This window comes from Hyla sarda, chromosome 7 (genome assembly GCF_029499605.1).
Source record: "Hyla sarda isolate aHylSar1 chromosome 7, aHylSar1.hap1, whole genome shotgun sequence".
Lineage (NCBI taxonomy): Eukaryota > Metazoa > Chordata > Amphibia > Anura > Hylidae > Hyla > Hyla sarda.
In genome coordinates this window covers 30,332,011-30,353,973 of record NC_079195.1, presented here as the reverse complement: position 1 = coordinate 30,353,973, position 21,963 = coordinate 30,332,011, and the positions used below count along the sequence as shown (strand labels likewise).

General features: G+C 45.3%; 1 protein-coding gene across 3 annotated transcripts in view; it reads left to right on the top strand.

Annotated features, from left to right (window-relative positions):
• The window catches only part of LAG3 (lymphocyte activating 3), a 67,780-nt gene extending 46,060 nt beyond the window's left edge, over positions 1 to 21,720 (top strand). For all 3 annotated transcript variants that reach the window (XM_056529687.1, XM_056529690.1, XM_056529688.1), the window contains exons 3-8: positions 2,333 to 2,550; positions 9,367 to 9,612; positions 11,324 to 11,572; positions 12,777 to 13,028; positions 19,721 to 19,836; positions 21,373 to 21,720. In XM_056529687.1, the coding sequence (XP_056385662.1) occupies positions 2,333 to 2,550; positions 9,367 to 9,612; positions 11,324 to 11,572; positions 12,777 to 13,028; positions 19,721 to 19,836; positions 21,373 to 21,456 (1,165 nt within the window). In that variant the 3' untranslated portion in view covers positions 21,457 to 21,720. The remainder of the gene's footprint in view (positions 1 to 2,332; positions 2,551 to 9,366; positions 9,613 to 11,323; positions 11,573 to 12,776; positions 13,029 to 19,720; positions 19,837 to 21,372) is intronic.
• Positions 21,721 to 21,963: the final 243 nt, after the last annotated feature.

Here is a 21,963-nt window from a genome sequence, read left to right as displayed (position 1 = left end):
ATACACCTTCTATGGCTGTCCCATACACCTTCTATGGCTGTCCCAGAAGACTCTTTTGGCCAAGAACTTTTCCTCTGAAACCCTAATAAAAATGGATGCCTGGTCAAAAAACAAGAGAGAAATCATCTTCCACCACCAAGCCAAACATGCACGTGTAGGGTGGCATCAGGAGAGATGTTGGCTGACAGCGATTGCATATGTATGGGCACCTTTATTCACTACCTGAATGATTTGGCAGCATCTTATCTCTTATGGTAAGAAAGGAGGATCATGTTGAGTTGGGAGACTCCCATATGCTTATTCAGCTGATTCCATTGAAATCCGAAGGTTGGGACTAAATGTATCTGAGGTGGATGGTCACCTTTACTCTCCTTCTAGTCCTCCAATCTAAAGCCGGCCAGATGCATTAAAGGGGTACTCCAGTGGAATTTTTTTTTTAAATCAACTGGTGCCAGAAAGTTAAACAGATTTGCAAATTACTTTTATATAAAAATCTTAATCCTTCCAGTACTTATCAGCTGCTGTATGCTCCACATGAAGTTCTTTTCTTTTTGAATTTCTTTTCTCTCTGACCACAGTGCTCTCTGCTGACACCTCTGTCTGTGTCAGGTACTGTCCAGAGCAGGAGAGGTTTGCTATGGGGATTTGTTCCTGCTCTGGACAGTTCCTGACATGGACAGAGGTGTCAGCAGAGAGCACTGTGGTCAGACAGAAAATACATTTAAACAAGAAAAGAACTTCCTATGGAGCATACAGCAGCTGATAAGTACTGGAAGGATTAAGAATTTTAAATAGAAGTAATTTACAAATCTGTTTAATTTTCTAGCATCAGTTGATTAGTACCCCTTTAAACATCGGCTGAACCCATCAGTTGTGGGGGGACTGGACAACTATCAAATGTGTTGACCATCCCTTGTTGTTGGAGAAAAGGTTTGGGTATGTTGGAGAACAGATAAGCCAATGACCCTTGGAGAAGAAATCTGCAGAGCATTCAGCTATATAAGGATCTGCACCATGCCCTGAACGTAGTGAAGCTTCTTCAATTCTAAAAACCCCATTCCCTTCAATTTACCGTAGCCGCCAAATCTGCACCGAAACTGCTCTTATCCTTCTATCCTAAGGTAGTGGTCACTGCTGAGTATATATATCATTAGACAGATCTCTGCATTGACCCTTTATGTCTATATATATATATATATATATATATATATATATATATATATATAGTATGTAGAGGCCTATAGGTCAAATGTCCCTTGACTAGGGGAGAGTAGAGTTACGCTACCATTGCACCCTAACCACCCCCTCTAATTTCCACCATTCCGACCAAGAAGCACAGTCTCTTTGTATGGTGCAAGGGCCACAGCGGAGCAACAATTTCATTAAACATGTAACAAATATATAACCTCTTTACACTCTCTTGATAAATAATAAACAAAATAAATAACAATATTTTAACACCTCATACAGGGGTAACATACCCTCCCATACAAATATAAATAATCTTCACAATTCTGGAAGGGGACCTGAAGGCAGCTTCTCGTCCAGGCACTGTCTCCTACTTTGCCCTTGGTCGACCATCACCTGACCCAAGGGCACCACCTTCGGAGACCCACTCTGTCCCTTCCGCTAGGGACTCCCATGATTAGCTGGCTACCATCCCAGCTCCCCCCCCCCCTGACCATTATGACCAGGGCCTCCACCAAATCCTCCCCCAGCTCATGCCGCCGTGACAAAAGGAAACCAAGCCCCCACAGAACCCCATGACTCCCACATACCCAAATCGTCACCACAAAGGGTGGGCGGGCGGGAGACAGCTTCTCCTTGCAGACTGACTCCTCCTCTTCCTGTTCCTCCTCACCCCGTGCCCGTGACTACCTCGCTCCTCTTATCTTAACCCCTTACCACCCATTACTCCAACTCTAGCCTATTATCCTTTCCTATCGCTTCCTACACCCCCTGTCATGTGCCCCCTCCTCTCCCATGCTGTACATTCCGGGGGCTTTCTTTCTTGACGCTCATGTCTTCTATTCAAAATTTCCCAGTCATCTTCCATTCTTAGGGCCTATTCATGTGGCGGAATTCCTCCTTAAATTAAAACCCGATAGACTTCTATGGGACTCCGCACTCCCATTGACACTTCTGAAATTCCGCTTGCGGAATTTCAGAAGTGTCAATGGGAGTGCGGAATCCCATAGAAGTGTTTTTCGGGCTTTCCTTTGAGGCAGAATTCCGCAGTGTGAATAGGCCCCAACTCTACTTTCTATCTTCCCTCCATCTAGACTTTTCCATCATGTTCCTCTATCTGATCACAATTCTTTCCTTATTCCAGGACTCCAAGGACCGTGCTCAAGCTGCTTCCAAGCGGAGTGACCTACACAGTCCTCCCAGCCGTGTCTCGAGCCCTGGTCCAAACATCTTTGATCGGTCAAGGAATCTTTTCACTGCACCTGAAAAATCTGAAGGAACGAGATGCCGGAACGTATTATGCGGTTGGCAAATGTGGGAAAAGCAAGACGGAATGTTTAGTAAGACTGAGAACTGTGGAAGGTGAGAACTTCTGGGGAAGATTTATCAAAACCTGTCCAGAGGAAAAGTCGCTGAGTTGCCCATAGCAACCAATCAGATCGCTTCTTTCATTTTTATAAAGGCCTCTGAATAATGAAAGAAGCGATCTGATTGGTTGCTATGGGCAACTCAGCAGCTTATCCTCTGGACAGGTTTTGATGAATCTCCCCCTTCTGTGTTTTTGGGACCGAGGGTTCGGTTTGGGTTAATTTGAGACGTCTGAATCTGTGTCTACGTTGATATATAAAATACCATTCAGATACCATTAGGTTTTTTGTCCCTCTGGAGATTGAGTCACTTTTTAGGAATTTGATAAAACATTAAAAGCCAGAATCGTTTTTTTTTTTTTTCCATTTTCCACTCAAGATACCTGATAAGGATAGTTCAGCGCTAATGAAATGTGCGCTGGGAAGGTAAAGTCCCGCTCCCGCACCGTCCGTCAGATAAGCGTATCTCATTTATTTTTTGACATTTGTTTGGAGTTGGACCTAATAGAAGGAGAGGGGGGCGTCATACCACCGTTCAGTCATGTGAATCTGTCATTACTAACGGGGGCGCCACTGTCCTTGATGACCTGGACACCCAGTGTTTCCCAAACAGCTTACATCCAGGGTTTTCAAAACTACCAGCATGACCGGACTGCATAGAAATATAGAATGTGTCACCAGATCAGAACCAGTTGGACCATCTAGTTTGCCCAATATTCTGAATACTATATGAATAGTCCTTATCCCTATCTTATATGAAGGATAGCCTTATACCTATCCCTATCTTATATGAAGAATAACCTTATACCTATCCCTATCTTATATGAAGGATGCCTTATACATATCCCTATCTTATATGAAGGATAGCCTTATACCTATCCCTATCTTATATGAAGGATAACCTTATACCTATCCCTATCTTATATGAAGGATAGCCTTATACCTATCCCTATCTTAAATGAAGGATAGCCTTATACCTATCCATACATTATATGAAGGATAGCCTTATGCCTATCTCTATTTTATATGAAGAATAATCTTATGCCTATCCCTATCTTATATGAAGGATAGCCTTATACCTATCCCTATCTTATATGAAGGATAGCCTTATACCTATCCCTATCTTATATGAAGGATAGCCTTATGTCTCTCCCTATCTTATATGAAGGATAGCCTTATACCAATCTCTATCTTATATGAAGGATAGCCTTATGCCTAACCCTATCTTTTATGAAGAATAGCCTTATACCTACCCCTAGCTTATATGACGGATAGCCTTATACCTATCCCTATCTTATATGAAGGATAGCCTTATGCCTATCCCTATCTTATATGAAGGATAGCCTTATACCTATCCCTATCTTATATGAAGGATAGCCTTATGCCTCTCCCTATCTTATATGAAGGATAGCCTTATGCCTATCCCTATCTTATATGAAGGAAAGCCTTATACCTATCCCTATCTTATATGAAGGATAGCCTTATACCTATCCCTATCTTATATGAAGGATAGCCTTATGCCTATCCCTATGTTACATAAAGGATAGCCTTATACCTATCCCTATCTTATATGAAGGATAGCCTTATGCCTATCCCTATGTTACATAAAGGATAGCCTTATGCCTTTCCCATGCTGAAACTCCTCACTGTATTTGCAGCGAACATCTCTGCAGGAAGGCTATTCCATGTACCCACTACTCTCTCAGTAAAGTAATACTTCCTGATATTACTGCAGAAACCTTTTACCCTCTAATATAACACTATGTCCTCTATATAACACTATGTCCTCTATATAACACTATGTCCTCTTGTGGTAGTTTTTCTCCTATATAAATCTCCTCTCCTCCTTTACCGTGTCGATTCCCTTTATGTATATAAAAGTCTCTATCATATCCCCTCTGTCTCTTCTTTCTTCTATACATGTTAATGTCCTTTAACCTTTTTCTGATAAGTTTTATCCTGCAATCCATGTACTAGTTTTTTCTGAACTCCATAGTATCTATATCCTACGGCCTCAAGTACTGTTCACAATACTCCAAGAGAGGTCTCACCAGTGTTCTGTACAGAGGCATGAGCACTTCCCTCTCTACTGTTAATACCTCTCCCAATACACCTATGAGCACCTCCCTCTCTACTTCTAATACCTCTCCCTTTACACCAATGAGCACTTCCCTCTCTACTTCTAATCCCTCTCCCTTTACACCAACGAGCACTTCCCTCTCTACTGCTAATACCTCTCCCTATACACTTACGAGCACTTCCCTCTCTATTGCTCATACCTTTCCTTATGCATCCAAGCTTTCTGGTAGCATTTCCTGATGCTCTATTTCCTTATCTACCTACCTTTAAGTCTTCTAAAATATTGCCCCCTAAATCCTTTTCCTCAGGTACTGAGGTTAGGACTGTATCACAGTTGCCAGAGCCCTGACCATTTTTTTTAGTTGGCCTAAATCCTTTTCCATTTGGCGTATCCTGTGACTTATTTGTCCTAATTTACACAACTAATGGAGAACCTCTTCCTCTGTAAAGACACATGCATCAAATTATTCATTAGTCTTCCTCCCTAACTGTGGTCCCTTTTCTTAGTTTTCTTCTGTAAAAACTGAACAGCCGTATTCATTGAGGTAGTCAGCCACGCCCAGCTCGTGATGTCATGGCCACGCCCCTCAATGCAAGTCATTGGGGGGGGGCGTGACGACTTCACGCCTCCTCCCATAGACTTGAATTAGGGGGGGCATGGTAATGATGTCCCGATTGTGCAGTGGCCATGACATCACAAGCCTATGACACTCTAAACAAATGCCAGGTGCGGCAGGCTGGGGACCCCGGCGATCCAACATCTTATCCCCATCCTTTGGATAGGGAATAAGATGTCTAGGGGCGGAGTACCCCTTTAAGGGCGCTCACGTGAAGCTGTAATACAACCATGTGTGAACAATAACATATTTTGCTGTGCAGAATGTGCTAAAGAATAAATAGAAAATAAAAGATCTGCCAACAGCGGGTTACCTGCTTGATTATGGTTTCCAGTTATGAAAAAACTGAAAGAAAAAAATGGTAAATGGAATTATGCAGAATTTTACCTTTGACTAATATATTGGCCACATTTTGGATATTTGCGACCTGATGAAGGGTAAAGTCTATCATAAAGGATCACAGCCAAAGTAGTATGGGTATATTTCCAAAAATTTTAGGTCTGAGATTGAATGCAATAGAGGTGGGCACTGGATTTTTCACAAAGCTCTATTGTAATCTGTCATTCTATGTGAACAGCTACGTAATTCCAATGTCTAATCTGGGTCTGCAGCGGTCTGTAGGCAGCGGCACATTACTGTGGGATGTATCAGTATTGTACAGAGATGGGCAAACTGAAAAACTAAAAATAGTGCGGGGAATACGGTGGAGTGGTGGAAATTGTGAACCATCCTCCCTGACACCAAGCGACAATGTGTCTCTCAGTATCTTCATTGTACATCGCAATGGGATATACTACAAGACTGTGGGTACAAAGTAGATCAAACAGTCGGCAGATGTGAACAGCGGTGCCCCTTATCCCTCCCCCACATCCTGTTATTATCTTCTATGTAGAAGGGGCTCCGCTGACGCACGCGGAGGGGATTCAGGAAACTGGTGACACATCGAAAGAACGTAGTGTGAGGGTCTCCGATAGGGCTGCTATCACAGTTTCCTTTAGGTAATAATATTAAATATAAACCATTAGTAATAAGACTGAAGGTGTAAGAAAAGAAACCAGGGAACAATGAGAGAAAGGGCAAGAAAAAAAAGACAAAAATAAACTAATTGGGTCACATAGAGTGGGAGAGAGAAGCGTTGAATAAGTTTGCTGCTTGGAAAAAAGACGTCTTGTAGGTAGGTGGTCTTATTGGTAGGTCTAAATTTATCTAGGGTCAGTGTTAAAAACAGATTTAGTACACAATTCTATAAAGTATAGCACCTTAGGACATTAACGCCATATGTTTAGTATAGGAAGGGATTCTTTGCAGTTAGAGCATTCTAAAAGTGGCCAGGCTGAGCTAAATAAATATTAAAGCCTGTACTTACCCACCACAATCTCCTGCCGCAGCTGCTGTTCCCATGATCTCTGATACCCACTGTTCACCCCTTCTGGTGACATAAAAAAGTGGCTGCTCTGCCAATCACGGCGCTGAACCAACCTAACTACTGATTGGCTGAGCGGGCATTGCCTTGTGTCCAGTAAGTGATAGGCAGCAGGGACCAAGAACTGTTAGAACAGCAGAGGTGGGGGATCATGGCGTGGGAGTACAAATTTTTTACATTTGTTGAATCCCGACCTGGACACTTTAAGTAGTATATATATATATATATATATATATATATATATATATATATATATATATATATAAAAGAATGTGTAGTATATATGTATAGAAGAATGTATAGTATATACATGGGGTCGGATGTGGTACCGAGCCTATTATAAAGGATAGTAAAGGGGGGGGGGGAGTTATATGTTTTAAGTGGACTATTTGTATCTAAAATTCCTTTTTATATGGAATAAAATAATAAATGGGAAAAAAAAGAATGTATAGTATATGTGTATATAAGAATGTATAGTACATATGTATATATGAATGCATAGTTAGAGGGGTATTCCAGGCCAAAACTTTTTTTTATATATCAATTGGCTCCGGAAAGTTAAACAGATTTGTAAATTACTTCTATTAAAAAATCTTAATCCTTCCAATAGTTATTAGCTTCTGAAGTTGAGTTGTTGTTTTCTGTCTAACTGCTCTCTGATGACTCACGTCCCGGGAGCTGTGCAGTTCCTATGGGAATATTCTCCCATCATGCACAGCTCCCGGGACGTGACATCATCATTGAGCAGTTAGACAGAAAACTTCAGAAGCTAATAACTATTGGAAGGATTAAGATTTTTTAATAGAAGTAATTTACAAATCTGTTTAACTTTCCGGAGCCAGTTGATATATATAAAAAAAGGTTTTGCCTGGAATACCCCTTTAAAGGAGTAGTCCAGTAGTGACTCAGTGGTGAACAACTTATCCCCTATCTTAGGATAGGGGATAAGTTTGAGATTGCGGGGGGTTCGACCGCTGGGGCCCCCTGCGATCTCCTGTACGGAGCCCCGACAGCCCGTGGGAAGGGGGCGTGTCGACCTCCGCACGAAGCGGCGGCCAACACGCCCCCTCAATACAACTCTATGGCAGAGCCGAAGCGCTGCCTTCGGCAATCTCCGGCTCTGCCATTGAGATGAATTGAGGGGGCGTGTCGACACCCGCTATCTAGCCGGAGAGCCGGGGCCCTGTACAGAGAGATCGCAGGGGGCCCCAGCGGTCGGACCCCCCGCGATCTCAAACTTATCCCCTACCCTTAGGATAGGGGATAAGTTTTTCCCCACTGGACTACCCCTTTAAGCATGTATATAAGAATGCATAGTACATATGTATATATGAATGCATAGTTAAGGATGTATATAAGAATGCATAGTACATATGTATATATGAATGTATAGTTAAGCAGGTATAGTTCCACAACCCTTTTAAAGAAAGCTTTTATTTCAAATAAGTGTTTAAAAAAGTGATTCATTATACATAAAAAAATCTTGAAATATTTACATTTTTACACTGGCCAGCGGCCAGCCATTTTTAATGAAGGAAATAAAGTAAAGTGATTTTATAGGTGAGTGCCTTTGATACTTTTCTACAGTTGTTTAAAAGTGAATTCCATTTAAAGGGGTACTCCGGTGCAAAACAATTTTTTTAAAATCAACTAGTGCCACAAAGTTAAACAGATTTGTAAATGACTTCTATTAAAAAATCTTAATCCTTTCAGTACTTATTAGCTGCTGTATGCTCCAGATGAAGCTCTTTTCTTTTTGAATTTCTTTTCTGTCTGACCACATTGCTCTCTGCTGACGCCTCTGTCCATGTTAGGAACTGTCCATAGTAGAAGAAAATCTCCATAGCAAACCTATCCTTCTCTGGACAGTTCCTGACACGGACAGAGGTGTCAGCAGAAAGCACTGTGGTCAGACAGAAAAATTCTAAAAGAAAATAACTTTTTGTGGAGCATACAGCAGCTGATAAGTACTGGAAGGGGTAAGATTTTTATATAGAAGTAATCCACAAATCTGTTTAACTTTCTGTCACCAGTTGATTTGAAAAAGAATAGTTTTCCGCCAGAGTACAACTTTAAAATGAAAGGAAATCTGTCACCAGTGTCACCTGCACTAACCTGTCGGTACCGATAGGCAGTGCCGGTGACACCGATGACAACGTTACTTACCTTGTCCAGTTCCGTGCAGGGGATCTCCGGTAATCTCCTCCGTTAGCTTCAGCTCTGGTCCGCCTTGGGGCACGGGCGGAGCTTAGTGATGTCACTTCTGTTGTTCTCTAGCAGCGGGACTCAGCAGAGGTGACGTCACTAAGCTCCGCCCATGCACCAAGCCGCTCCTGTTCTCTGCTGAGTCCCGCTGCTAGAGAACAGCAGTGATGACGTCGCTAAGCTCCGCCCATGCCCCAAGCTGGGCCAGAGCTGAAGCTAATGGAGGAGATTACCGGAGATCCCCTTCACAGAACGGGACAAGGTAAGTAACGTTGTCATCAGTGTCACCTGCACTGCCTATCGTTACCGACAGGTTAGTGCAGGTGACACTGGTGACAGATTTCCTTTAAATCTGTATGGTGGATCCTATGAACACATTTAGTCTCAAAATATTTGTTTTATACAACAACATGGTGATGCTGATTTATTTTTAATGGTTTTATCACATTCTATGTTCTCACTGGTCTTAAATTTATTTTTCGCGCAGTCATACAGTTCCCCGGTGGTCCTCTCCCCGAGAACAGTGCAGTCAACCTCACATGCAGAATTGTCGGCCCAAATAATTCTTCCACCTCTGTTCGTTGGTTACATCGTGGAAACCTTGTCCAGCCATCCAGCAGAATATCCGTGATCGGGAGAAATCTTCACTTCCACAGTCTTACTCAAGAAGACCACGGCGAGTGGAGCTGTGCGGTGGATGGAGTAAGATCGAGTGTGACCCTTTTGGTGGTTGGTGAGTCATCATTGATGGATAATAATTTTAGACGTATCTATAAATCCTATTAAATGATTATAGTTTGTGAACTCCCATGTAGTAGGACTTAAAGGGGTACTCTGATAGATTATTATTTTTTTTTTTAATTAACTGGTGCCAGAAAGTAAAAAAAAAATTGTAAATGACTTCTATTTGAAAACCTTAATCCTTCCAGTACTTATCAGATGCTGTATACTACAGAGGAAGTTCTTTTCTTTTTGAATTTCCTTTCTGTCTGACCACTGTGCTCTCTGCTGACACCTCTGTCGATGTCAGGAACTGTCCAGTAGGAGCAAATCCCCATAGCAAACCTCTCTTGCTCTGGACAGTTCCTGATACAGACAGAGGTGTAAGCAGAGAGCACTGTGGTCAGACTGAAAAGAAGTATACAACTTTCTTTGGAGCATACAGCAGCTGATAAGTACTGGAAGGATTAACATTTTTTTTAATAGAAGTCATTTACAAATCTGTTTAACTTTCTGGCACCAGTTGAGTACCCCCTGTATCCCAACTTCTTTGAGGAACCTTTCTCACCATAAAGGGTGTATCAGTTGGACATCAGTTCGTTTCCTACCAGTTATTGTCCAGTCAGTTGACTGATTCTGTGTTCTGAATCAAACTGGTGTAACAGAATACCAGATAGTCTTCTACTGGGCCAAAGCCCTGTCATAATAATGGTTATGAAAGGTCCAGCAGAAGACAACCCCATTAGGTTCTGACTTTGACCCCACCAGTGGCATAGGTTTGATTCCAATGAAGCCCATTCTGATACTGTCTGTAATTCTTATAGAGAACATGCATTGCCTTTACTTCTCTATAACTGGGTTCTAGGACCAGTTTTTGACCATGTCAGAAAAATACCATGAATCTGGGTCCAAGCTTTAAAGGGGTATTTCAGGATTTTTTTTTTTATTTGACTATGCTAAAGGGGCTGTAAAGTTAGTGTAGTTTATAATACTGTATAGTGTGTGTACCTGTGTTTGATGACTGGCCTCGCAATTCTTTGTCCCAATGTTTATTTTTAACAGCATACAAAATGAGGTCATCTCAGGTTTTCCCATGCTAAAGTGCAACCCGATATATTACATCACTAGTTAGATGTTGAAAGGGAGCCTGTCCGCTTCCATAGGTGGAGCAACCACTGGGGAATTGTAGTTTCAAACACGGCACAGCATGGTAGGGAGCTCAGGTGTGCTTCAATGGGTGGGGTGATTTATGTGTGGGAGGGAGAACAGTGACTTCACACTTACAAACAAGGGATCCCAGGACTTGTAGTTGGAGGGAGGAAACTCCAACAGGAAATAGACACTTCTCTATAAGATAGCAGCAGCGTTATGGTAATCTCACAACACAACAATTTAGCCCCAAGCCAATTTTGATTAAAATATATATATGGGTGGGACAAGATTCCAAAACAAGATAGGGGGAGATTTATCAAAACCTGTCCAGAGGAAAAGTTGCCCAGTTGCTCATAGCAACCAATCATCTCGCTTCTTTTTTTTTTGAAAAGGCCTCTGAAAAATGAAAGAAGCGATCTGATTGGTTGCTATGGGCAACTTTTCCTTTGGACGGGTTTTGATAAATCTCCCTGATGTGTCTTTCTTCCTTTAGATGAAAGTGTTAATTGTCAATGGTCCAGCTTTGTATCCATTGCCCACTAGTCATTGTACCATACATCTTCTTCTATCAGGTATTTCGGGTCCAGATCCTCTCGCCATCTACACTGCCATTGGCTCTTCTGTTAAGCTTCCCTGTAACATCACACACCTGCCCATGGAAAAGGGTTTTCATTGGAGCAAAGATGCAAAAACGATCCGTGAAAACAAACAAGTGGTTTCTCTCAATAATGTGAGACCAGAAGATGCTGGAAGTTACCAATGTTCCATCAGTTACAAAGGCAAAAGGCTGACCAGGCATATTGAATTGAGGGTGATCCAAGGTAAGTGGTGGACTTATTTTACAGGATGGTTTTACCATTTAATCAAATGTGTCAAGTAACTTGGGTGACAAAGGGAACATGATATGGGCTGGTTGTCATATAGGGGTGCATCATTCAGACAGGTTGTTGTGTAGCCCATCACACTGACACAGCGGGGTCCATCTCATGGACAGATATGCTGTTGGGGTCCATCTTATGGATACATATTCTCATCTACTTCCAATTACTTTCTTGTATGGTATGGGGTGTGTGATGCAAAGGGCAGATGGAATTACCTTAGGGGCAGATGGCACTAACCCCTTGTATTCGTGACGCCTGGGCTTGGTTTATCCTCAATACCACCTGAAGGTATACCGCTGGATCCTGGGCTAGGCACGGGGGCAATAATGACTCTGACGCCAAGTTTCAGACAATGGTAGCTTTACTGAGGTTTGACAGGTGGAAAAGTCTATTCAGTTCAGCCAGGGCCCACGGAGGTGACCGGTGACTTCAGAGACCTTAAGGGCTTGCTGGGACTTGTAGTAGAGGTGGACAATTTTGTGTAGGCCACGTTGACTAGACAGATGACTTTGACTTGACTGATTGGGCCTGACAATACTGTGACTGTGTCTTACTTGCAGGTTTGTAGCTTGTGCCTGCAGACTGGACTTGAGGAATCCTATGACTCTGGACACACACCAAGCACGACTAGACTGGACCTCAGCATAGACTAAGAGAGAGAACAGAGGCTCCTCCCAGGGCTTATATGGGGGAGGCTCTGGTGGGGTCCCATTGGTCACCCTTAACCCCTTAAGGACCAGGGGGTTTTCCGTTTTTGCACTTTCGTTTTTTCCTCCTTACCTTTAAAAAATCATAACCCTTTAAATTTTGCACCTAAAAATCCATATGATGGCTTATTTTTTGCGCCACCAATTCTACTTTGTAATGACATCAGTCATTTTACCCAAAAATCTTTGGCGAAACGGGAAAAAAAATCATTGTGAGACAAAACTGAAAAAAAAACGTAATTTTGTAACTTTTGGGGGCTTCTGTTTCTACGCAGTAATTCGGTAAAAATGACACCTTCTCTTTATTCTGTAGGTCCATACGATTAAAATGAGACACAGCAGGAGGCTGCTTGACAGGGCAGCAAGGGTGCGGGGTAACACTTCCCGTACTGGGCCACCACACTTGTATACATGATGCTTTTCTTATTGATCCACAGTGTCAACCCTCGGCTCTATGTTTACCAAAGAAGGTTCCCACCTGAAGATGCTGTGTAACATCAGCGGTTCAACAGGGAAAGAGCGTTTTCAATGGACAGGTCCATCCCTTCCAGACGGACAGAGAATTGTCATCAAAGGACCAGAAGTGGACCTGCCTGATGTGCGTGCACAGGACTCCGGGGCCTGGACCTGCTCAGTGTATGGAATGAATGAACATCTAGGAGAGGTGGAGCATTGGGTCTATGTGCATGGTAAATCTGATCACATTATAATATTATTGAACTATGATAAGCAATATACACCCAAATATGTTCAAGATAAAAAATTCTGTATATAGGTTTGGGAGGTATCTACACACTTTTTAAAGAAAACCCATGGGTGGGGATGGTGGCGCTTACGACTGCTGGGACCCCCCATAATCTCCTGCATGAGGTCCTGCTACTAACCGGTCCTCCTCGCACTCCGACACCCACCTGCAACACCTGTGACAGCTAGCTTAGCCAAACGCAGAACAGTTTTCCTTTAAGCTCCGCCCATCGCCGAATTGTCAGACAAACCTTACACCCACATATCATGGGAATGGGAGGGCATATCGAGAAACTGTAAAAAGGTGGGTAGCCAAGGCACCCTATGCTATTCAATGATCATGAAATCTCATTTTTGGGGGTTGGCCAAAGGTCCTCCTATTATTATTTTACTGGTGTAAGCTCATTGGCTGGTGACAAATAAAGGGTTGTCAAGTGCAATGTAGGGCCCCCCCCCCCCCCCCCGAGGAAGCAGCACAGTGAAACACGTGTTGAGGCTTGTTACGCCGAGCGCTCCGGGTTCCCGCTCCTCCCCGGAGCGCTCGCTTCACCTCCTCCGCTGCAGCGCCCCGGTCACGTCCTCTGACCCGGGGCGCTGCGATCCTGCTGCTAGCCGGGATGCGATTCGCGATGCGGGTAGCGCCCGCTCGCGATGCGCACCCCGGCTCTCCTACCTGACTCGCTCCCCGTCTGTTCTGTCCCGGCGCGCGCGGCCCCGCTCCCTAGGGCGCGCGCGCGCCGGGTCTCTGCGATTTAAAGGGCCACTGCGCCGCTGATTGGCGCAGTGGTTCCAATTAGAGTTATCACCTGTGCACTCCCTATATTACCTCACTTCCCTTGCACTCCCTTGCCGGATCTTGTTGCCTTAGTGCCAGTGAAAGCGTTCCTTGTGTGTCCCTTGCCAGTGTTTCCAGACCTTCTGCCGTTGCCCCTGACTACGATCCTTGCTGCCTGCCCCGACCTTCTGCTACGTCCGACCTTGCTTCTGCCTACTCCCTTGTACCGCGCCTATCTTCAGCAGCCAGAGAGGTGAGCCGTTGCTAGTGGATACGACCTGGTCACTACCGCCGCAGCAAGACCATCCCGCTTTGCGGCGGGCTCTGGTGAAAACCAGTAGTGGCTTAGAACCGGTCCACTAGCACGGTCCACGCCAATCCCTCTCTGGCACAGAGGGTCCACTACCTGCCAGCCGGCATCGTGACAGTAGATCCGGCCATGGATCCCGCTGAAGTTCCTCTGCCAGTTGTCGCTGACCTCACCACGGTGGTCGCCCAGCAGTCACAACAGATTGCGCAACAAGGCCAACAGCTGTCTCAACTGACCGTTATGCTACAACAGTTGCTACCACAGCTTCAGCAGTCATCTCCTCCGCCAGCTCCTGCACCTCCTCCGCAGCGAGTGGCCGCTCCTGGGATACGCTTATCCTTGCCGGATAAGTTTGATGGGGACTCTAAGTTTTGCCGTGGCTTCCTTTCCCAATGTTCCCTGCATCTGGAGATGATGTCGGACCTGTTTCCCACTGAAAGGTCTAAGGTGGCGTTCGTAGTCAGTCTTCTGTCCGGAAAAGCCCTGTCATGGGCCACACCGCTCTGGGACCGCAATGACCCCGTCACTGCCTCAGTACACTCCTTCTTCTCGGAAATCCGAAGTGTCTTTGAGGAACCTGCCCGAGCCTCTTCTGCTGAGACTGCCCTGTTGAACCTGGTCCAGGGTAATTCTTCCGTTGGCGAGTATGCCGTACAATTCCGTACACTTGCTTCAGAATTGTCCTGGAATAATGAGGCCCTCTGCGCGACCTTCAAAAAAGGCCTATCCAGCAACATTAAAGATGTTCTGGCCGCACGAGAAATTCCTGCTAATCTACATGAACTTATTCACCTAGCCACTCGCATTGACATGCGTTTTTCTGAAAGGCGTCAGGAACTCCGCCAAGATATGGACTCTGTTCGCACGAGGCGTTTCGTCTCCTCGGCTCCTCTCTCCTCTGGTCCCCTGCAATCTGTTCCTGTGCCTCCCGCCGTGGAGGCTATGCAGGTCGACCGGTCTCGCCTGACACCTCAAGAGAGGACACGACGCCGTATGGAGAACCTCTGCCTGTACTGTGCTAGTACCGAACACTTCCTGAGGGATTGTCCTATCCGTCCTCCCCGCCTGGAAAGACGTACGCTGACTCCGCACAAAGGTGAGACAGTCCTTGATGTCTACTCTGCTTCTCCACGTCTTACTGTGCCTGTGCGGATGTCTGCTTCTGCCTTCTCCTTCTCTACAGTGGCCTTCTTGGACTCTGGTTCTGCAGGAAATTTTATTTTGGCCTCTCTCGTCAACAGGTTCAACATCCCAGTGACCAGTCTCGCCAGACCCCTCTACATCAATTGTGTAAATAATGAAAGATTGGACTGTACCATACGTTTCCGCACGGAGCCCCTTCTTATGAGCATCGGATCTCATCATGAGAGGATTGAACTTTTGGTCCTCCCCAATTGCACCTCGGAGATTCTCCTTGGACTTCCCTGGCTTCAACTTCATTCCCCAACCCTGGATTGGTCCACTGGGGAGATCAAGAGTTGGGGGTCCTCTTGTTCCAAGAACTGTCTAAAACCGGTTCCCAGTAACCCTTGCCGTAACTCTGTGGTTCCTCCAGTAACCGGTCTCCCCAAGGCCTATATGGACTTCGCGGATGTTTTCTGCAAAAAACAAGCTGAGACTCTACCTCCTCACAGGCCTTATGATTGCCCTATCGACCTCCTCCCGGGTACTACTCCACCCCGGGGCAGAATTTATCCTCTCTCTGCCCCAGAGACTCTTGCCATGTCCGAATACGTCCAGGAGAATCTAAAAAGGGGCTTTATCCGTAAATCCTCCTCTCCTGCCGGAGCCGGATTTTTCTTTGTCTCCAAAAAAGATGGCTCCCTACGTCCTTGCATTGACTACCGCGGTCTTAATAAAATCACGGTTAAGAACCGCTACCCCTTACCCCTCATCTCTGAACTCTTTGATCGCCTCCAAGGTGCCCACATCTTCACTAAATTGGACTTAAGAGGCGCCTATAACCTCATCCGCATCAGAGAGGGGGACGAGTGGAAAACGGCATTTAACACCAGAGATGGACACTTTGAGTATCTGGTCATGCCCTTTGGACTGTGCAATGCCCCTGCCGTCTTCCAAGACTTTGTCAATGAAATTTTTCGTGATCTATTATACTCCTGTGTTGTGGTATATCTGGACGATATCCTAATTTTTTCTGCCAATCTAGAGGAACACCGCCGGCATGTCCGTATGGTTCTTCAGAGACTTCGTGACAACCAACTCTATGCCAAAATTGAGAAATGTCTGTTTGAATGCCAATCTCTTCCTTTTCTAGGATATTTGGTCTCTGGCCAGGGACTACAGATGGATCCAGACAAACTCTCTGCCGTCTTAAATTGGCCACGCCCCTCCGGACTCCGTGCTATCCAACGCTTTTTGGGGTTCGCCAATTATTACAGGCAATTTATTCCACATTTTTCTACCATTGTGGCTCCTATCGTGGCTTTAACCAAGAAAAATGCTGATCCCAAGTCCTGGCCTCCTCAAGCAGAAGACTCCTTTAAACAACTCAAGTCTGCCTTTTCTTCGGCTCCCGTGCTCTCCAGACCTGACCCTTCCAAACCCTTCCTATTGGAGGTTGATGCCTCCTCAGTAGGAGCTGGAGCTGTTCTTCTACAAAAAAATCCTTCCGGGCATGCTGTCACTTGTGGTTTTTTCTCTAGGACCTTCTCTCCAGCGGAGAGGAACTACTCCATCGGGGATCGAGAACTTCTAGCCATTAAATTAGCACTTGAGGAATGGAGGCATCTGCTGGAGGGATCAAGATTTCCTGTTATTATCTACACCGACCACAAGAACCTCTCCTACCTCCAGTCGGCCCAACGGCTGAATCCTCGCCAGGCCCGGTGGTCTCTGTTCTTTGCCCGATTTAATTTTGAGATCCACTTTCGTCCTGCCGATAAGAACATTAGAGCCGATGCTCTCTCTCGTTCCTCGGATGCCTCAGAAGTTGATCTCCCTCCGCAACACATCATTCCACCTGACTGCCTGATCTCCACTTCTCCTGCCTCCATCAGACAGACTCCTCCAGGAAAGACCTTTGTTTCTCCACGCCAACGCCTCGGAATCCTCAAATGGGGTCACTCCTCCCATCTCGCAGGTCATGCGGGCATCAAGAAATCTGTGCAACTCATCTCCCGCTTCTATTGGTGGCCAACTCTGGAGACGGATGTTGGGGACTTTGTGCGAGCCTGCACTATCTGTGCCCGGGATAAGACTCCTCGCCAGAAGCCCGCTGGTTTTCTTCATCCTCTGCCTGTCCCCGAACAGCCTTGGTCTCTGATTGGTATGGATTTTATTACTGATTTACCCCCTTCCCGTGGCAACACCGTTATTTGGGTGGTCGTTGATCGATTCTCCAAAATGGCACATTTCATTCCTCTTCCTGGTCTTCCTTCTGCGCCTCAGTTGGCTAAACAATTTTTTGTACACATTTTTCGTCTTCACGGGTTGCCTACGCAGATTGTCTCGGATAGAGGGGTCCAATTCGTGTCTAAATTCTGGAGAGCTCTCTGTAAACAACTCAAGATTAAATTAAATTTTTCCTCTGCATATCATCCCCAGTCCAATGGACAAGTAGAAAGAATTAACCAGATCCTGGGTGATTATTTGCGACATTTTGTTTCCTCCCGCCAGGATGACTGGGCAGATCTCCTTCCATGGGCCGAATTCTCGTATAATTTCAGGGTCTCTGAATCTTCCTCCAAATCCCCATTTTTCGTGGTGTACGGCCGTCACCCTCTTCCCCCCCTCCCTACCCCCTTGCCCTCTGGTCTGCCCGCTGTGGATGAAATTTCTCGTGACCTTTCCATTATATGGAGAGAGACCCAAAATTCTCTCTTACAGGCTTCTTCACGCATGAAGAGGTTCGCGGATAAGAAAAGAAGAGCTCCCCCCGTTTTTTCCCCTGGAGACAAGGTATGGCTCTCCGCTAAATATGTCCGCTTCCGTGTCCCTAGCTACAAGTTGGGACCACGCTATCTTGGTCCTTTCAAAATTCTGTGTCAAATTAATCCTGTCTCTTATAAACTTCTTCTTCCTCCTTCTCTTCGTATCCCTAATGCCTTTCACGTCTCTCTTCTCAAACCACTCATCCTCAACCGTTTTTCTCCCAAATCTGTTCCTCCCACTCCTGTTTCCGGCTCCTCGGACGTCTTCTCGGTCAAGGAGATTTTGGCTGCCAAAAAGGTCAGAGGAAAAAATTTTTTTTTAGTAGACTGGGAGGGTTGTGGTCCTGAAGAGAGATCCTGGGAACCTGAGGACAACATCCTTGACAAAAGTCTGCTCCTCAGGTTCTCAGGCTCCAAGAAGAGGGGGAGACCCAAGGGGGGGGGTACTGTTACGCCGAGCGCTCCGGGTTCCCGCTCCTCCCCGGAGCGCTCGCTTCACCTCCTCCGCTGCAGCGCCCCGGTCACGTCCTCTGACCCGGGGCGCTGCGATCCTGCTGCTAGCCGGGATGCGATTCGCGATGCGGGTAGCGCCCGCTCGCGATGCGCACCCCGGCTCTCCTACCTGACTCGCTCCCCGTCTGTTCTGTCCCGGCGCGCGCGGCCCCGCTCCCTAGGGCGCGCGCGCGCCGGGTCTCTGCGATTTAAAGGGCCACTGCGCCGCTGATTGGCGCAGTGGTTCCAATTAGAGTTATCACCTGTGCACTCCCTATATTACCTCACTTCCCTTGCACTCCCTTGCCGGATCTTGTTGCCTTAGTGCCAGTGAAAGCGTTCCTTGTGTGTCCCTTGCCAGTGTTTCCAGACCTTCTGCCGTTGCCCCTGACTACGATCCTTGCTGCCTGCCCCGACCTTCTGCTACGTCCGACCTTGCTTCTGCCTACTCCCTTGTACCGCGCCTATCTTCAGCAGCCAGAGAGGTGAGCCGTTGCTAGTGGATACGACCTGGTCACTACCGCCGCAGCAAGACCATCCCGCTTTGCGGCGGGCTCTGGTGAAAACCAGTAGTGGCTTAGAACCGGTCCACTAGCACGGTCCACGCCAATCCCTCTCTGGCACAGAGGGTCCACTACCTGCCAGCCGGCATCGTGACAAGGCTGATGCTATTGGTCTGTATGATGGCATATTATTCATACTTTTTGCTTTTTATATTTGTCTGCTGTATACCACACTGGTGCTGTTTTTATACTTGTGCTTTAGGGAAACTCCTTTTTGGAACTTGGTTACTATAGAGTGAATGATCTCAACAGCCGGTGTATTTATGTTCTTTTTTATTATTAATTTATTATTCTTGGTGTATCTCTACATATCTGATTCATAGTCTTCCTCACTCTTTGTCACGTTTTCTTTACTGTTTCATTGTATTTTGCTATCATTATGGGGGGAGATTTATCAAAACCTGTGCAGAGGAAGAGTGGTGCAGTTGCCCATAGCAGCCAATCAGATTGCTTCTTTCATTTTCCACAGGCCTCTAAAGAGGCCTGTGGAAAATGAAAGAAGCAATCTGATTGGTTGCTATGGGCAACTGCACCACTCTTCCTCTGCTCAGGTTTTGATAAATCCCCCCCTTATGTTCTGACTCTTGTTATATATTCTCTCTCCCAGCTGCCCAAACTGCAGATGTTGGTTCGTTCACTTCTTGGCACATCCTCCTCATCCTTATCATCATACTGGTTTCTTGTTTGGCAGCCATTTCTTTTATTTCTTTCCGTAATCATAAGGTAAGTAATGGAGAGAAAAAAAAAATCAAGTGATTAATAGGGGTACTCCGCTGTTAGACATGTTATCCCCTATCCAAAGCATAAGAGATAAGATGTCTGATTCTGGGAGGTTTTCTGATTCCCTTTATGTATATAGAAGTTTCTATCATATTCCTCTGTTTCGTCTTGCATGTATACATGGCAATGTGGGAAAAGCTGCCAATCACTGAGTAAGACAGCCCACTGGACACTTGGCCCAGAAGGAACAGAAAATTACATGAATAAGATACAAATTAGACTCTTTTCCCTCAACCCTATATAGCAATCTGTTCAGCTTCTCCTGCTCTACAACATGATGTAGGTAAATAAGACAGTATATATTAGTATATTGTGGTGAGGGGTGTGATGAGGGCAGATGGAATTATCCTAGGGGCAGATGGCATTAACTCTGTGTGTTCGTGACGCCAGGGAATGGTTTATCCTCTACACCACCTGAAGGAATACCGCTGGATCCTGGGCTAGGCACGGTGGGCAAATAATGGCTCCGATAGCAAGTTACGGAACAACGGCAGCTTTACTGGTCAGACAGGTGTAACAGTCTATACAGCTTGGCTAGGCCCAAGGAGGTGACCAGTGACTTCACAGACCTTAGGGCTTGCTGGGACTTATAGAGGACTTGGACAATTTGGATGCAGGCCGCGCTGACGTTTGACAGGATGACTTGGACTGACTTTACTATGACAGACTATGACTGACTTCACCCCTTCTGTAGCTTACCAGGCTTTGACTTGACCTGTGGGGTACTGGACTTGAGAAACCGTGGCTGCTCGTCTGACTTTAGGCCTCATCTGGACTCCAGACACACACTAGGACTTGACCTCACTGCAACTCAGCATGCAAGAGAGTAAGAGCTAAGAGAGCGAACTAGCTCCTCTCAGGGTTTTATGGGGGAGACTAAGAGGGGTCCCATAAGTCACCCTTAGGTCACATGGTCACTGACACCTCACTGGGTTACAATCACATGTCAACTATTCTTAAAGCTATAACACATTACAGGTATATTACAGGAGATAACACACATGCAAATGAATATGCAAGGGGGACAGATACAGGGGGGCCCAGGGGACACCGCAGGGAGGCTGCCTGACAGGATAGCAAGGGTACAGGGGTGCAACTCCTGTACTGGGCCACCACAATATAGAGACAGACTCTCTGTAAGTCATCTTCCTCTAGATCCATCTTACTAGCATTTCAGCACCACAATGCTCATATCTGCTCAGCGGGTCTAATACAGCTCACTCCTGGGGGAGATTTATCAAAACCTGTCCAGGGCAAAAGTTGCTGAGTTGCCCATAGCAACCAATCAGATCGCTTCTTTCATTTTTGAAAAGGCCTCTGTTAAAACGAAAGCAGCGATCTGATTGGTTGCTATGGGCAACTCAGCAATTTTTCCTCTGGACGGGTTTTGATAAATCTCCCCCAGTGTCTTTACGTCTTACATTTTTTGACAGAATTGTTTCTCTCTTTTCTCTAATCCAATTGTCTTGTGTATTTCAGCGGCGACTGTCTCACCTTACCGCTCTGTCATCAATAGACACGTCTGCAGTCTCTCAGCCAAAGAATGTCTCCGTGTCTGAATGATACCGACCGTACCGGAAATACCGCCATTACTGACCATCTGGACTCCTCAACATTATCACTCCTCACCTGCAACCACCCCATATTCAGCTTGCTTATACTTATGTAGGGTATCCACCCCCTGCATAGAATGGGAGACGTTGGCTGAAACTGTATTCCTGCAATATTTTGTATATAAAATATCTTTGCATTTATTTTTGTAATTTATTTTTATAATTATTATTTGGTTCTTTTGTATGTTTAATGTAAAATTAAATAAAATATACAATCACAACATTTTTACCATGAATTTAAGAGATCATTCAACAATTACCAACCAATATGGCCGCACTTCCTGTTAGCACCTTTGCAAAATGGCCGCCACATCAAGATAAAAACATTATTTATAAAACCTAATTACCAAAATCTGGCTTCTAATCTAATGTCTGATTTAATAACAGACAGATAAATGTCACATTATGTATAAATACTCCTTTAAAAAAAATAAAAAAATACTCAGGTACAGTTACC